General features: G+C 37.4%; 1 protein-coding gene and 1 long non-coding RNA gene across 2 annotated transcripts; one reads left to right on the top strand and one right to left on the bottom strand.

The window, feature by feature from the left end:
- Nucleotides 1–556: 556 nt before the first annotated feature.
- On the top strand, nucleotides 557–2,966 carry LOC133743897 (protein RGF1 INDUCIBLE TRANSCRIPTION FACTOR 1-like). Its single transcript, XM_062171966.1, has 4 exons — nucleotides 557–849; nucleotides 1,192–1,389; nucleotides 1,651–1,866; nucleotides 2,239–2,966. Exons 1-4 carry the CDS (start codon nucleotides 847–849, stop codon nucleotides 2,470–2,472), a joined length of 651 nt encoding a protein of 216 aa, XP_062027950.1. The 5' UTR covers nucleotides 557–846; the 3' UTR covers nucleotides 2,473–2,966.
- Nucleotides 2,967–17,054: 14,088 nt separating this feature from the next.
- LOC133742851 (uncharacterized) lies at nucleotides 17,055–18,428 on the bottom strand. The gene is made up of 3 exons (XR_009862786.1): nucleotides 18,312–18,428; nucleotides 17,292–17,343; nucleotides 17,055–17,172 (listed from the first exon to the last, which is right to left on the bottom strand). It is a non-coding gene; the product is annotated as an uncharacterized LOC133742851 (long non-coding RNA).

Raw genomic sequence — 18,428 nt, 5'->3', positions numbered from 1 at the left:
GAGTGCAAAATATGCAGCATGTGCACATCCGCACTTGATATTGTGACTTTTTAACAATTTGTACTTCATGAAAACAGAATAAGTGAGATTAGCAGTTGGGACAAAGTCTGATTAGGACACGAGAGTATAGAGACCTCAAAATACGTCATTTATTAAAAAGAAATAATATATGTCATGTTCATGGTCACAGACTTCAATAAAATACCAAAAACCCAAAGAAAAAAAAAAGAAAAGAGAATATGAAATTGACATATTTGCCCAAAACAACAACACTAATAATGAGGGACAATTAACGATTTAAATATTATGGTAAAAAGGAAATAATTAAGCCAGAAAAGAATAATTAATATGAGAAATGATAAGACCAAAGGGAGCAAGAAAACGAAAGGAAATAAAAAGGAAAGAAGCAGGTGGGTTCCTTGCACCCAACGCATCTCCCTCAGCTTCGGGCTCGGACTCAGCTTCGGTTCACGGCCCAGGCTCGAAACTCAGCTTCGGTTGTGGACTTCGTGTGAAGATAAGAACGACCCATCTCTTCTCTCTCTCTCTCTATATCTCTATTCTCTTCTCTCTCTAGCGCACTCCTATACAAGAACCCATTCCCTCCCACACCGCCTCCACTCTTTTTTTTCTCTTCTTCTCTATTAACCTAAAAAACTCCTCTCTCTTTTTCTCTCAATAGAGCTCAAAGCCTCTGCCTTTTCTTGCAGTGAGTCTCTGTTTCTTACACTGCTTTCGTTGTGTCTCGACATTGAGCAAAAGAGTGTTTCTTTCGGTTTGTTCAAGCTGGCGATCGAGAACCAGGACAGTGGTGTCAGAGAAATCAAGCCCAAGAGTAGGAGAATCATGGTATGAAGCTGCACTAGTTCTTGATTTGGTTTTTCTTGCATTTGGGATTTTGGGTTGGAATGCTCTGTTTTCTGGTTTGATTCTTTGCAATGGGTTGTGGGATTTGACTGTGTTCTTTGAAAAAAATTGTATCATTTTCTTTGTGGGTTTTGTTTGTTATGATTTGGAACACTGTCTTCTGGTGTTGGCTTTCTGGTTTTGCATTCTTGCATTCAAGTTTGGGCTCCAATGCTCTGTTTTTAGCATGAGTCTTTACAATGGTGTTTTATGTCGATTTTCATTTATGTTCTTTGTGGGTTCGGTCTGTTCTGACAGTCTCAGTTGGTTTTTGACTTTGAATAGGGTGCTGGAGGTCCTGATGAGGAAGACAACAGGTGGCCGCCATGGCTGAAGCCTCTGCTCAAAGAGAGCTTCTTTGTTCATTGCAAGTTACATGCCGATTCTCACAAGAGTGAATGCAATATGTACTGCTTGGATTGTATGAATGGCCCTCTCTGCTCTCTCTGCCTTGCCTACCACAAGGACCATCGTGCTATTCAGGTGTTGATTTTGAACTCCAAGCCATTGCTAAATGATTGTTCTCTTTTGGCTTCTGATTCTTTCTTTTTTCCTTTTCTCTAACTGTGAAAATCCCACTTTACCAAACTATCTTTGGGAAAGTTGAACAAAAAGGGAATTTCTCTTCTGATGAAGAAAACACATTTGGCTTTTGTAATCAATTTTTGAAATCTAATCGCATTCATTTTGTTCTGGATTACTTTATCCTCAATTTCTGATGAGTGTGTTTTTTTTGAATGACAGATAAGGAGGTCTTCATACCATGATGTGATTAGAGTGAATGAGATTCAGAAGCATCTCGACATCGCCGGAGTCCAGACCTACATTATCAACAGTGCTCGAGTCGTTTTCCTGAATGAGAGGCCTCAGCCTAGGCCTGGGAAAGGAGTCACCAATACCTGTGAAGTCTGTGAGCGAAGCCTTCTTGATTCGTTCAGATTCTGTTCTCTTGGTTGCAAGGTATTACAACAATGTCTCTATCTCTTCACATTTTTCTTAATTTTTCCACAGTTTGGTTGCCTATGTCCATTGAGAAATCAATGTGGGAAGAAAAAAGAATAATTTAGCGCCCATTGTTTTTGTCACCAAGTAATCAAACCAATGAAGTCATAGTAATTGTCATCGTTCGTTTGGTTGATTACATTTGGTTGATTAGTTTATTTTGAGTTTGACTTTTCCAATAGCATTGCATTGAATTTTTCCTTCAATTTCCCAACAACCAAACATTTTTTTTTTTTTTTTTTTAGAAGAACCAAACATATTCGCAATGTGAATATTGGCTCTTCTGGGTCATTGAATGTTTGTCTAATCTTTGAATGCCATCAATTTCAGATTGTGGGTACTTCCCAGAATCCACTAAAGAAAATGAGAGCCAGGCTAATGGGTTCCGACTCCGAGGACTCATACAGCAGCAGCAGCAGCAGCCATGGAAGGTTCTCCAACAACAAAGTTCAGAGCTTCTCGCCATCAACACCACCCCCAACTTCCAACAACTACCGGACGGCCAAGAGGAGGAAGGGAATTCCCCACAGGGCACCAATGGGAGGACTAATCATAGAATACTAAAGCGCCCCCCCCCCCCCCCCCCCCCCCCCCATAAGCTTGTATTTCTAGTTTATCACCTTAATGCCCCCGCATATACAAAGTTAGTTGCAGCAATGCCCCTCCGAACACTTGTGCTTTTCGCCAAAAGGCCGTGTTTGGAGCCTGAGTTAAACTAGTAGTGCCCACTTAGCTTTCAGGTATTGTGTACATAGAAGCCAATATGGGAAGTGCAAGTGTTGGGTAAAGTATAGAGAATAAAGACACAAAGTGCAGTAGGAGGAGCTCTGCAGGAACACACAAAAAAATAATGATGGTAGTGTTCTGAAAAATATTAGGGTGGTTTCTAGAGTGATTATACGTAAGTTTTGAGTTCAAAAATGTAAATATTGGGTTTTCTTCTCTTCTCTTTTGCTAGAGAGGTTTACAGAACTAGGGCAAAGTCAATGTACTCCTTGGCCAAGGGGGTAATGTATATATATGGAAAATGAAATAATAGACTTTATAATTTGTATTTTTACGCTGTGTTTAATTTTTTTTTATAGTGAGTAGTGACTTTTTTCGAATATGTGGGTCGCTTTGGCTGGTGTGGGGTGACCGGACTGTCAGTCACAGTCTACCACGTGTCGGTTCGGCATTGGTGGTGGCAAAGTAAGGCGGTCTTGATTCTCGGTATCATAAAGGAAGTCTGAGGTCTTCAGCCGCCCTCCGTTTTTATTTGATAATTAAATGGGTGGGAAATTCGGAAAGGCGGTTCCTTTAGCAAATTGGTTTACGTCTCTTTTGGTGGGACCATCTCTGCACTCAAATCTGGCCGTCGAATGAGCGGACACGGCGATGGTGGTTTTGATGTGTCCCTAGTGGACGATGATGGTGGGGACACATGGACAGCGACTGGTTGCCTTGGTGAATAAGTTCAGTTTTTTGAGTCAATTTCTTTGGGTATTAAAAAAGAAATTTCCAGTCAAATTTGGTGAATAATTCTGTTTTCTTAATTCCTTCTAGATCTATATCAGGGTGTACGGTTGAGAATTGCCTCTTTTTGTAGGATGCATTTTTGAACTACTGTTGGATCCAAGACCGTTACTATCGAACTTCTAATAAAAAAAATATAGAATAAATTACTGTGTCGATTATTCCAATATACGTGGAACTTTTAATTTGAGATTTAGAGGTAAATAAGAATAGTTCGCTCTGCTTTTAAGATAAGACTCATCTGGTTTTCGCTTTGCTTTTTAGACAGACTGTTTTGTTTTATGTTCTGCTTGTGCACAAATGGACACGATTCCCTCTCTCTCAATCACAGTAACAACTTAAGATGAGTGGTGACTAAAACTTCGGGTACTAAATGGGAAATATCTAAAATTTGAATCACAATCAGGAATGCAAATAAGAAATGTTAAACGTTTGCAGATAAAACATATTGTTTTCAAAACCATCTAATCTACATGAAGAAAATTTAATACATTATGACCTTAAGACTATAAAACAATGTGCATAGGTTGCCATGAACAGCCACGTTATTGTCCGTAGCTAGTTCTTGCCCTAATCTAGGTAGTATCTCAGCCAAGTAACGATTTAATATGTAACAATAAATTTTGTTTGCTAATGAAATCCCGATCACATCTTCAACCCAAACCCTTGACCCCTTCTTTTCCTCGGTCTAACTCTTGCTTCTCTGATGTTCCCCAGAAACCCTAGACGAGGCCAAGAACGTAAACTGGCCAAGTGGTGGTGGCGTCGACGAAGTGACAGGTGGTGGTGACCGGCCTTTCCGGTACGACATTTCATGTTTTGGAGAAGAGGCAAGGGGGCACTGAGCAGAGAGAAGTGACCCGTCGCCTTGCTGGTGCAGTTTCGGATGGGCAATGTGCCTCGTTTCTCATTTTCGGTGAAAGAAACGCCACCACGTGTCGGCGAAAGTTGGCACACGGTTGTAGAACATTCCTGTACACTACAAAAGCCTAATTGGTAAAGGATAATGGGTCCCCGGCCTAGAAACCCTAATCGTGCTGATGACATAAGAAAAGCAAGTGGTAAGTTTCACAGGGTTATTGGGTTTGATGGCTTTACTGCTTTAGGATTCTGTGGCAAGCAAAAACGTGATAAAATACTATTATGGCGTAAATGTTTCGGAATATGGTTTAGCTACGACACAATGAAATCAATAAACATCTATATAGTAAATTTTTCATGATTGATAAACCGTAAAAACTATATTTTATATCTTATTACGAATACATCATATAAGTTTCGGAATATCATAAATCTCAATGTCAATAGGTAGAATACTATGAGTATCATATTGTAAAATAACACAATAAAAATCAGAAATATACCGTTAAAGTGACATTTCTATTTGTTATGAAAGGGGATCATATACAAGTATTTAAGTAATAATTTGTGCCCCCTAATTCAATTCTTTTTGGCTTTTGTGTAGCAATCTTGTCTGTAAATTTATGTGCTATTGTGTTGACATAAGTTTTAGTGACAAAACCACTTGATGTGGTAATGTTAGTCGAGCTGCCTATTATGGAACTCTCAGGTCTAGAGTTTGAGTCCCACCTCTCACAAATTTGTGACGAGGAGATTTAAGGGGCATTCAGATTCGTGCGCCTGAACGGAAAATTAGTCTGGCTTCACTGGGATACTGTTGTAGACCTTGGTCCGAATATTGACAAAGTAGGTGTATTACTAAATCGCTAATGTGACCAAAGTAGTTTGTTACCACACTTTGGATAACAAAAAAATAAAATTCCCGTGATAAAAACCAATTTGGATAACAACTGTTGGGGTTCTATAATCTAAATCTAGATAGTTCGAACAAACCCAACAACTAACAATCCAAGTATGGCTACTAGCTATCTCAATAATAGACCATTGCTACTGTGACATATTAGTACTATATTTGCTAATTTGACCAAATCAATCTGCAAGCAAAATGAACATTATCATAACAAATTAAGCTGACCAATCGTATATTTATGTAGCACGTAGGGATGAAATTGTGAAGTGTGTATGACGCAAAGTTCGATAGTTGACCTACTAGTTTTTGACTCGTCTTTTTTACATCACTTGAACAACAGAACTTCATCTCAAGATTGTTAGGGCAAATACTGGTGTAAAATATCTCCTTTTTAATTTTCTGTAAGACAGTGGAAACTTGGTAAGAACATTTTAGTATTTTCCATACTGTTCTTATAAAGATTCTCATTGCTGAAGCTTTTTTTCACATCTTGGCTTTTTAAATATGGATTTAGGATATACATAACGAAACTCAAAGCTTCAGTATATGAGAGACCACAAACATGCTCCCAATCGAGTCCAGACCACCCGTACACAAGACACTCACTAAAACCACATGGGTGTTGCTAGCTAGCTTTTCTTCACATAAAACACGAGGCCTAATTCAAAAATTTCTATTTCAAATATTGTCCCACATAACCATCATGTTTTTGTCATAAATATCTTATGAGCAATTTGGTCAAAAGAAAAAGATACCATCAGAACTCAATAACTTGAAATAGGATTCCAGTCGGCTAGCTTGTTATTACTTGTACCACTAGTTCCTAATGAAGTTCGTCAACATACATGGATAGGCAACTCCTGCTGTCTAATTTCTTGTACACCATAAAACAACCTCATAGTTCTTAATTATCTCGCTTCTAATATGGATACGTAAAATATTTGTCAAAAAATTTCAAAAAGTAAGCATGAATAAACCTCACTTTAATGCGATTTTGTGCAACTATTTGAAAATTGCCTCTTAATTATAATGTGGCCTTGAAAACATGTAATTCTTCGATTTGCTATAGTCTTTTCTGTTCAAATAATGTTAGATGAACTATTTTTTTGGTTACCACCTGCATCCCACCTTAGGTGATAGTAAGTTCCCCAATTTTTCAAATCATTGGTGATGGGATGAGCGCGTATAGAGCCAATCACGTGTAATAGCCGGCCACCTTTTCGATTCTTTTAGAATATTCGCTGTGTCACATCAGCTGCCACATAAAGTGGGATGTAGGTGGTATTCAAAAATGTGGTTCACTTAGCATTATTCAGTTCAGTAAGACAATATTATCAAATGTTTTCTTCTTATTCAAAAATAAATTGAGTTGTCTCCGATTAAATATGGTGATTACCTTGAATATAATTAGAACATTTTTCCTCTTGTTAAAATTTGAATAATAAAAGGAAAAAAAAAAAAAGAGAATTGGGATTGATCCGGTCATTTTCCAACAATTCATAATTTGGTCACATTAGATCCCTAAACCTTTATTTCAAGGAGCTTAGGACAGAACTTGTACCAATACTATAATGGGTATGATACACATTAAATAAATCAAGGAAGACAAAGCTGAGATTGGTGATTCTATAGCATTTTGTTTTAGAGATGTTTCTAGCATCCTTAACACATTGAACACCAGATAGTAATAAATTAAAATGCTAGGAGTGGACGATTGGTAAATGGCTTTCGATCGATCTCATCAAAACAGAAAGTAGGCTAAAAGGTAAGATGAAATGAGCTTAAAAATTTGCCATTTATCTTCTTTAATTTCTTGGTGGTGGTAGCCATGTAGGAGCACATAAGAAAAGACTGATAGAAAAGAGTGGGGTGGATACGGAACTCACTCCACCATCTCTACTTTCTCTTTATAATTAGTTGATTACCTTCTTTCTTTTCATGCAGAGCCCATCACTCCCATCACTTTTTCCCCAAAATGTAATTAATGTTTCAAACTTTACGCATTGTATTACCTATGAAACCATATATATGATCTCAATGTGATTCTCAAGTCTCTACTCTGTAGTCTATTATATTGCATACATGCCATGCCTATGGCTTTAAGTCTTTGATGTTCGGGGGTCTCTAAAATTGGTGTTCTATATGTAAAGCTAGGTCCTACATTGATAATCAAGTTGCCTAAGCCATGATGTCATTAGTTTACCAACTCTAGCTTATGAGCGTACCATGCTAGCGAATATCTTCAATTAATTATCTGACCTTCGCTTCTCAATGCTGAGTTTTGATTCGTTTATCTTTGTATCAGGTTACCAACCTCACCAGTTTTTCTCATTTGTCAAAATGTTTGCGGCAATAGAAACGAGTTTTCTATGTCAATATGTTAATAAATAAATAAATAAATATTGAACAAAATTAGTTGTTATTTAGTGCAGGTTAAGAAAACGCTAAGCAACTGATATATTGGGTAGCCCCGCCCCCCATCCCCTCATTTTCTATGGCTATTGTACGTACGTCTATGATTGCCTAAATAATAACAAGGTCATTTTCTTTCTACAATGAACTAGTTCTAGAAGAGTATAATAAGAAACCCTAAAACCTTTGGTGATCGAACTCCAAGATATCTTCATTAGTTTTGAGATTATCTTATTGGTTACAATGACTAGGTCTTCAATAGGGAAAGTAATCCAATAGATGTAAAATATGCCACTTATACCTGAAATCCTAATCCCAAACAGCATACTATAAATAAAACATACAATACATGCTGAAAGTAACTGGAATTATCTTGACCAAAACCCACAATATCTAAATACTATAGAAATGGAAGCTGGAGATTCAACTAGATTGAAACCAAAGATAATGGCTGTGCAGGTAATCGATGGGCCAAGAAGGAGAGGAGCCATTAGAATATATGTAATGGAGGCAAGGGACCCCATTAGAATCAATAAACAGATCGATCGAGAAAAGCAAAGAGGATAAGAACTAGCTAGCCCATTGTTGCTGCTATACACACAGCTGTGACGTTAAGTGGCTCTTCGGAGTGATGCAAGCCATTCTTAACCCTACATTGCCCATAAAAGCTCTTGCTTGCTGATGGGGTCACCATTGTTCAATTCAAGTATACATGTGTGCGAACATCATGTCACTTATGGTTATGGAAAGCACCAACTACGTACGTACGTACCATTTGGAGGAACCACATTTATGTATTTTCATTCTTCAACTAGCTAGTTAATTAGTTTCGGTGGAACTGTACTTGTGTATGATCTACTAAGCCCATATAATGAAAGCAAACTTCCAGTTTTTGAAGCAGACACATAGCAATCATGGTCCATATATAATCGGTCCAACTATATATATATATAGGCCACTTATGGTTATGGAAACTGGAAACTTGTGGAAGCACGCACCAACTAAGCATGTACCAAGTTGGAGGAACCATATGCATTTTCGTTGTCCACCGAAAACGTACTAGTTAGTTTCGGTGGACCTGTACATGGGTTTCAAACTTTCAACGATAAGCCTTTGAAGGCTGAAAGCTAGCTTCATTACGATATCTTTCATTTAACTAATCAAATTTTGAACAAAAGTGAGTACATTATCCAAGGAAAAACTCCTAGGATACGTAATTACGTATATATCATAAAGCAAACTACTTGGCCGATAACGTAAAGTTCCACTCTATGTAGTATCAACCGTTCTGGGAGTTTTCTGTTATGATAGTCCACTTGGTAGAAAGTGGAGATTTACTGTAGGTGATGAATAAAATGGACATTGTCGCTGAAAAAAGTGCGTCTAATTACACACACACACATACTTTTTTAGTTTTTTATGGGTGAATTTTGAGGACTACGCATTCTTTGGTAAACATGTATCCGTGTGTGTATTATAGATTACATTTTTAAGAGGCTGCTACCAACAAATTATACGTCTGAAAATGTGTGTTTATATTTGTATTTTGGAAGAAATATCGTTTTAGTCACTTAACTTTCGCTTGATTGACACTTTGGTCACTCATATTTATAAAATCTCACTTTAATCACCCAACTTTAACTCCGACTATCACTTTAGTTCGTCAGTGATTTTTTTCGATAAAAAAAGTCACATGACACCTAACATGCCATTTTTTAAGGGTTATTTTTGTCTTATAATTTCAGAAAATTTCAACCTATATTCAAACCAAAGGTCTCACATCTCTTCAACATCTTAAAATAACCTTTGAAAAATGGCATGAGAGGCGTCATGTGACTTTTTTTATTGGAAAAATTCACCGGTGGACTAAAGTGATAGTCGGAGTTAAATTTGAGTGACTAAAGTGAGATTTTATAAATATGAGTGACCAAAGTGTCAATCAAGAGAAAGTTGAGTGACTAAAACTATATTTTTTCCTTGTATTTTTTACAGTAGATTTAGCCAACAAGACATCCATTGGAGAATATGTTTCCGTTTTTGTTTTTATTTTTTATGGGAGAGTTTTGCCAACGAGGATCGAAATCATCAGAATAAATTCGTCTCTCTTTAATTTATCATTTTTATGGGAGGCTTTTAACAAAATAATGATTCGTCAACATAGATTTGTCCTATAATATCATTTTTTTAAAGGAGGCTTTAGGGAAGACCCATCCGTAGGCAAATGTGTGTCATTTTTGTATATAAAATGTTTTTGGACCTATTCAAGTGGGGACTACAGGCCCATGCCTAGTCCATCTCGACCCAAGACCAGGCGATCAACATTACTACAGTAAAACCTCAATAAATGAATGTTCAATAAATTAATAGGGAAATTCGTCCAAACAGTGTCTGAACTTTTCCAGACTATTAATTTTCATACCTATACTTTGAAAAATGTCATAATGGTACCTGAAGTTTTGGCCCCGACCTAATTTCTGTACCTAGCAACAGTAAAGTCGTCAAGGGTGTTAAATTTTGAGGGGTAAATCTGGAACTTCAGGTATTCTCAAGGGAAAATCTTCTAAACAGTGTCTGAACTTTTCCAGACTATTAATTTTCATACCTATACTTTGAAAAATATCAAAATGGTACCTGACGATTTAAGCCTGACCCAATATTCATACCTAGGAACAGTAAAACGGTTGACTCCGTTGAACAGTACCAGAAAAGTATGCCAATAACTACCATGCCCAATACGAGATTCAAATACCAATATCAACATGGTATACCTAGATCTAAATATTCATATACCCGTATCCAGAAGAACTCAGGAAGATACGCGTACGATGCCAGACCACCGCCAACAGCCGTGCTCAGACCCATACTTGATCGGAACCCGACCTTCATCTACATCGACGACCTGAATTCGGAATCGTCCTCCGACACCCCAGAACCTGACTTAGGGTCCCGCGTCAAGGCTTTCTAGCAGATTGCCCAAACTACGACATCCCGTTTTGACAGAGATCGGAATCGCTTCGCCATTCCATTTCCGACAGAGATCGGACCCAGACTTGACCCAAAGTGGAATTACCAAAATTTCAGATTCCTTTGTTATTAGACTCGTCGGATTCCAACCTAAAGCATTGAAATTTCCTTGTGCATCCACCCAAATAATCTCCATGATTCCAATTATCTGGTGAACTAGGCTTAAAACCGAGCAAACACTTGCAAACCAAACCATTTTTGCTGTTATAGCTACCAAAATTTCCACATGCATCTACCTAATCACGACTTTTCTTTCCTTCTTCTCTGTTGTCTTCTCCCAAACCCATCAAAAAAAGAAAAATTGAAATTGATTTCAGCTGCAAATAATTGAATTTGATTTTTTGGATTGTGGGTTTTGGGATTTTTGATTGAAATCGAAGCAGAGAAGATGCTGGAGAAGATCGCGTTGCCGGCGAAGCCATCACTGAGAGGGAATAATTGGGTGGTTGACGCCTCACATTGTGGATTCGATCTGTACTAGCGAATTCCAACATATCTTCTAGTACCAGAGCTTCTGTTAGGAGTAAAGAACCCGAGTTCAATTTTTTCTCCTGATAGAAAACTGAGGTAGGTAGCTGAGTTCTGCGGCTCTCAACTGCTTTGGAATCAACTCCCATATTCGAAGTTGCGATCGGATCATACATCTATAGATGTAAGACGAAGACCTTTGACTTCGAGGTCTGGGGGGCAATGTTTGAACCCAACGGTAGTTATTGGCATACTTTTCTGGTACTGTTCAACGGAGTCAACGGTTTTACTGTTCCTGGGTATGAATATTGGGTCGGACTTAAATCGTCAGGTACCATTTTGATATTTTTCAAAGTATAGGTATGAAAATTAATAGTCTGGAAAAGTTCAGACACTGTTTGGAAGATTTTCTCTTGAGAATACCTGAAGTTCCAGATTTACCCCTCAAAATTTAACGCCGTTGACGACTTTACTGTTGCTAGGTACGGAAATTGGGTCGGGGCCAAAACTTCAGGTACCATTATGACATTTTTCAAAGTATAGGTATGAAAATTAATAGTCTGGAAAAGTTCAGACACTGTTTGGACGAATTTCCCAAATTAATAACCTCGAATAAATAATAACTTTCTCCAGTACCCACTCTAGACCAGTGTATATTACTATTTTTTTTTGTTGAGAAAATACCAGTGTATATTACTAAGAAACCAACTAGATGCATAAGATAATAATTTTTCTAGACATCCTTAAGGATCCAGTGAACATATAAAGTAATAATTGATGAAATAAATAAAAGAAATATCATAAAAAAAATATTAATAATGGATGAAATACATAATAATTATATACTATTTAATATATGCCCCTGGTATTTTTTTTTCTTGGGGATTTTTCTTGATTTTTATATACATAATAATTAAATATTATAATGACTCACAATTTGTGAGAAGTCTCAGCCAAACACAAACCCAACCCTAATTGGAGGAGATGTCTCCATGAAATGAGTTCAGGGTTTATCTTATATATTCAAGTAATTTTGTTCATCTTTCTGGGGCAGAGTTACCGGGATCGCCCACTTGTGCCTCGACCCGGGTTCCGGATCGCACGTACCGAAACGTGGTACATCAGCGATCCAGATCGTTAAACCCAGCGATCCAATCATCTCTCCCTTCTGCGTCATATCAGCAACTCAACATCTGCTTTTCTTCATCCTCTTCAAGGGAATGGGAAGCCTCTAGTAGTCTAGTCCTCGACAACCCAACGTTACCTCTTTATTCTCCTTCGAAATTCATTCCTTTTTCTGTTCTGTTCGGCGGAATTTTTTTTCGGTTTTACTGGCTCTGCAACGGTGGAGTTCTAAACGAAGACCTCATATTTGTTTAGGTTAAGTTTTTTAATAAATGACTAGCAGTCTAGGCCCATTTATCTATGATTAAGGATTTTGTCATACTAGATCCAGTTAAGAATATATGATAATGCAAGCAATTCTTTTCTTTTTTTTTAGGAAAAATTAGTGTCCCTAATTTCATAAATTATTAAATACAATAATTTTGATATCCTAACGTACCACGTACCCGTATCGATACGACCCGCGTTCCAGGTAACACTGTTCTGGGGTAATGAACAAGTCAGGTTATGACACCCAAGGAAGGAAGAGACGACGAGGGGAAGCCCAGAAGGTAGTGAATTACACTCAATCTCTCTTATCATTTTGCTTGAAACCGTGATACTCGATCATTTTCCAGTTCAGATTTTATAACTGATGACATTTGGGCATAACTACAATTTAAGATCAGTGAAGTGGAGTATAATCTGTAATCTATTGTGTTTTCATAGTCAATGTGTAAAGAATAATGATTTTAAAAGGGTTAAATACTGTTTAGTTCCTGAAATTTTACTAAAAAGACACTTTAGTCGCTCGCCTTTTAATTTGACATGTTTACTCCTTCATCTCTCAATTTTTCACCCAATAGATTCAATCCGTTAACTTTGTATTAAATTTTCAGTTAAGTGGTTGACGTGGCTAATCCTTTGATATTAACTTAGTTTGGTGGGACCCATTCCAAATGAAAATACCTATTATAGCCCTGGCTTCCTCTCTATTTTTGTTTTCAAGTACTTTATTGTTCTTTTTATTTTTATTTTTTTGTTTCCAAGAGCACCAAAATGGAAGCCCTGAAGAAATCCTCCTCCATAAACTCCGACGACTCTGCCTACATCGCCAACTCTCCTCTCCACTGCCTCTCCCCCATGTGATTCGACTCCGGCGACCCCTTCGAAATCCCGCCCTACACGCCGCCCCCCGACAACGCCAAGGCCATCATGGCCGTCAACAAGTTTAGAAATAGGATTATTTTGGCCTCCATCTCTGGGTCGTCGGTGCTCTCTGATAGTACCCTCTTCCTCCATCACTTGTCACCATGCTACTGTGCCGGAATCTCTCACCCAAACCTTCTCTCTCTTCTATTCAATCACCACAGTCCCCTTCTCCACCTCCATCTCTGCCGTCGATTTCCTCCACTTCTACACCTCCGTCGTAGATTTCCTCCATACTGAGGAACCCCAAAATTCCCAATTGCACATTCAAAAACATTCTTGAATCAACTTGGGGAAATCACTTTTAAGCTGTTGTACTCCACCACAAACGTTCTCACAGAAAACCGACATAGCAAAAACCAAACAAACACTAAAAATCCAATCTTTTCCTTTATCTTCGAACTGGCACTGAGTCTTAGAGCTGCCCAAATCAAACACAATAAGCAAAACTCTGATTGCAATAATTAAAAGCAGAAAAGATCAAAGTTTTCACGAATCAGAGATGTTTCTCACAAGAGAGACTCGTTTTTCTTGAAACCCAGATCGAGAACACTCGTAAAGATTTGCTATGATGGGGAGCAGGGTTTTGGGCAGTAGAGTAGTGGTGTCGGTGATGGTGGTCGAGATTGGGGCGTGGATTCAGAGCGACATTAGAGGATGAGTCGGTGAAGGGTAGTATAGATGCTCTGATTTTCTGAGGAAGTCAGTGAAGAGTACAAGAGGCTAGAAGGAGAGGTTGTTCTCTCGTAACACTTCTATGTCAGAACTTGGTTCTGAAGTCTGGACCAGAGATAATAGTAAGTGTGGTTTGAGAATGGGAAACATAATGATGGAGATAGAGCTGGAAGAAGAAGAAGAAGAGGTAAACAGCACCCAAAAAAAAAAAAAAAGGTATCTGAGGGTATAATAGACATTTTGGTGTGAAAGAGATTCCATGTCAGCCACTTAACGGATAATTTAACGGAGAGTAACGGATTGGACCTATTGGGTGAGAAATTAAGAGATGTCAAAAAGGCCTTCAGACGACAGAACTGTTCTGTCGTCTGAACGAACCAAAATGTGTCGTCTAGTACGATGTCGTGTCTTGGGCGTATCGAACGACAGAAGAGTTCTGTCGTCTGAATTTTCAGACGACATAAAAAATGTGTCGTCTGATGAGTTTTGCATTTTGGGAACATTGTGATATGTTTCTTTAAAAGCATTCAAACAACGGTTTTGTATTGTCTGATAAACAAAACAATGACAGTATTTTTTGAAATACTATTCTGTGAAGCATATTGCAAGACTTATTTGTGTGGTCTGAATGCCCTTAAATAAGAAATATGAAGACTCATATGTAGTGTCTTCTCTCATACAACAACACTTAAAGGTTGTGCTAATTTACTTTACACGACAATTATATGTGGTCGTAAATTGTATCAGAGGACAATTAAGTGTCGTTCTATGGTTGATTTGTATGACATTTAAGTGTTGTGTGAAAGATTTTGCAATTATACATATGTGATGTTGGGAAATGGTTTAGACAATAGATTTCTGTTATGTCAATCTCATTACGACGACAATTTACTGTCGTTTGAGATTATTTAGACGACAAATTTTTGTGGTCTGAATATAACAAGGACCACTAATAGTACGTGTTTTATATTATCTGTAATCACGTCCAATCACACTTATTTGTTGTTGTTATACACTTTAGCCAGTACTTTGAACTAACTTATGTTGTTGTTTTGGCTTTCAGACTACAATTTTCTGTAGTCCCCTGTACAATTGGTATGCATGCATTCTGGAAATTAAAATTGGCTATTCCTGAAACCATAAAATCCACATCCAAAATCATTCTGAAAATAATCCATCATCGTCTCGTGTACACAAGCCTAATCATGAACATTAGTTCAAATGCTTAATGAATGAAAAATTTCTACTAGACACAAGTTAATAAAGGAACTAGCTAGGTGTACTGCTGTACCAGTTTCACAATCTGATCATGAATGGAAACACTCGAATCATAGAAGTGGTCATAGAAAACAGAATGGCCAGTGAGCCTACAGAGACACAAACCTACTGACCCATTGGCGCTCCACCATAAACAACAACCACCTTTGCTCCATTCTAATAATCAAACTCCTCAGCTTCCTTATATATCTGCCACAGAAAACATTTTATAGCATCAAGCTCCGAACAAAATCAACACCAAAGCTACAACACATCAACACCTCTAAGTCATCGAAATATGAGAACCTTATTAGCCAACTCTCTCGTCAATTAAGATGCCGGCCAGTCTTGCAGAAATGAACTGATATAACATAACCAAGCATACTTGGGGTACTCATGTGCTTATATTTAGCAAGTGTGAGAAGTAGTTCAGTAGCTGGTTTTATTGCCATGGCTTCAGAAATTTAAAGCAAAAAAAAGAAGTGAAGTTACTGATAGCAAAATAAAAGAAAATGATCTTAATGGGATCTGACCAATGTCTAGAAATGGAACTAGGGAAATGATCAAAGGCCTCCATACTTATGGGGTCCAATTTTCCTTCAGCAATTGCAATGGCTATTGATGAAGGGATTCCTCTAGTTCAATTTGTGGTCAAGGAAAATAAATGTGATATGAAACAGGCAAACCTTGTAGGTAAGAATAAATTTAACCTGACAACAAGAAGAAATAAATAACAAAAAAATACGATCCAAGGAAATCAAGTTCTCCATCAAGGGACTCCACAAGCTCTTGTGGTATGGGTCTCATATGCTTGACAATTTTCTTGTCAGAGTCGTATCTGTGTGAATGCAAATAAGGTGCCAGGAATCAATAATGAAAAAAACACCAAAAGTTCGAAGCCTTAACAATAAAGTAAGCTATTCTCATATTACTCACACTTGAGCGTGCTGGAAAACTGCAGCTGCTTCTCTGAAAGATCTGGGGTAATCTTCAGGCATTTGATTGCCCTTTTGCAATTTCAAAACTGATAAAGCCTGCAACCAAAAGTAGAAACATGAGACTTGATCTCAGTTCTAAAAGAACAAGAAAGCAAAACAAAATAAAAAATAAAGTTTCTAAATAAGCAAAATTTTATAAGAAAAAAAAAATGACCCTATATGTCATTGCCCCCAAAAATTTTAAGCTTGTCACCTGTCCTCCTTCAACATTATATCATGCAACTCTCCACAGTATAATGTGTAGAAAATAGAGATCAAGTGAAGTCCTTTACAATGTGTAAGGTTACATCAACACCCCTAAGTCACCAAAATCCGAGAACTTGACTAGCAAACTCTCTCGTCAATCAAGATGCTAGTCTTGCAGAAATGAACCAATATAACATGACAAGCATATTTGGGGTACTCATGTGCTTATATTCAGCAAGTGTGAGAAGTAATTCACTAGTTGGTCTTACTCATAGCAAAGAACTAAATATCATAAAAGAAAAGTTAAAAGTTCCTTTCGTATATGCGCAATCTTTCAATCTCATAGTAGATGATATTCATTCACAAAGAACACACTACGTACCAAGAATAGCTTTGATAACAAAAAGGTGCAGTAAGATTCCTTGATATCACTTAACAAGCTGCCTTAAACATTACTTACCCTTACGACTAAAAGAATAGACAAAAAGAGTGCTGTATACTCTGCAAAGTACAAGCTTGTGTGTCTGAAAAGCTTTAGTCCTACAAACGATATCTTGATACTAAGGTTGCACATATTTCTGAGTTCCTGCCAAATCACACCTTTTTGATAATCTGAACAATATCCTCATCTTCGAGCAGATGCTCCTGTTGCCAAACCAACACAAAACATGCATTTGATTGACACAAGGAATATTTATTAATTTTAATAAATTAAGCACAAGCAAACGGAAGAGATAACATGCTGGATTCAGAAAAAAATCAACCTTTCCAACTCTTTGGGGCTTGTGTTTTGCGCTAGACCCCCAAACCAGAGCACTGCAACAAAAAGTGTGATGTTAACTTTCATGACTAAAGATGGGGTATATTGATAGTCCCTAACCAAAACTCTGTCAGTTTTAATGTTCTTATTACCATTTTGGATACCTAATAGTGATAGTCCTCAATGACTTCAAACCATACCTTCTATTTAATATCATTTTATCAATTAAGAGAGAAGTTTGACTACCATAGTCTAAGCGGATATTGTATTAACAGTAATCTGGTACCGCAAAATCGACCATCAATATATAGGTTATTATGGTTATGAACCAAAAGATAACAACAGAAATGAGGCCACTTTGAACTTTTGCATACGATATGAATTACTTGTTGCTTATACCAAATGAGAATTACTAACATGATTAGATCCTAGGCCTGACTCCCCATGGAATAGCTAGGCAGAAGCCAAATTAAGGCCATATAACTATCTAGTGAGATCATATAAGCATGTATTTTTGAAAAGTTGAAGAACTAAAGACCACTTGAAAACAGGAAGGTCTAGAGATATACATATTGACAACAGAAGATTTCAACGTTATTGGAAAAGAATCCAAGCAATTTAAAGTGACCACTGACAAGTACTAGAATCCGATTGAAACTCAGAAACCACAACAATACAGAGATCCTAACTTTGTGCTCAAATGTAGACCTTCTGCTCAGTTTATTAAAGAATCATGCCAACTGGTGAAGGGTTGCATTTAACTAGTGCAGAAAAACAAATGGAAATATCCATTTTCATAAACCCACAAACCTACAACCCCAACTTAATTAACAACAATAACTAGGATGCCCCATAATCTATCACAAGAAATACCCATCAACTTATAAGCATTAATCATATGAAATGCAACCTGCTTTAAATTCTGAACTAACTGGCAATCAAAATAACAGGAACTATAATAATAAACAAGCAGTCAAACCAAAATTTCAAAACTAGAATGAGAAATGATTATAAAAGAAGAGACCTGAAAGACGGGGATGGTCAAGGATTCATAGCAAATGGGACAATCAAGCACATCCAGGTCGGTCAAAGTGATGGAAATAGACCTATCCGTGGTGGAAGCAAGAGCAGTTTCTTGAGC

The sequence above is a fragment of the Rosa rugosa genome, chromosome 4, assembly GCF_958449725.1.
Source record: "Rosa rugosa chromosome 4, drRosRugo1.1, whole genome shotgun sequence".
NCBI lineage: Eukaryota > Viridiplantae > Streptophyta > Magnoliopsida > Rosales > Rosaceae > Rosa > Rosa rugosa.
This window is presented reverse-complemented; position numbering and strand designations above follow the sequence as displayed.

Coding starts and splice junctions, on each gene's coding strand:
- LOC133743897 (XM_062171966.1), top strand. Junction 1,390..1,650: donor AGGACCATCGTGCTATTCAG/GTGTTGATTTTG, acceptor TTTGAATGACAG/ATAAGGAGGTCTTCATACCA. Junction 1,867..2,238: donor TCTGTTCTCTTGGTTGCAAG/GTATTACAACAA, acceptor CATCAATTTCAG/ATTGTGGGTACTTCCCAGAA.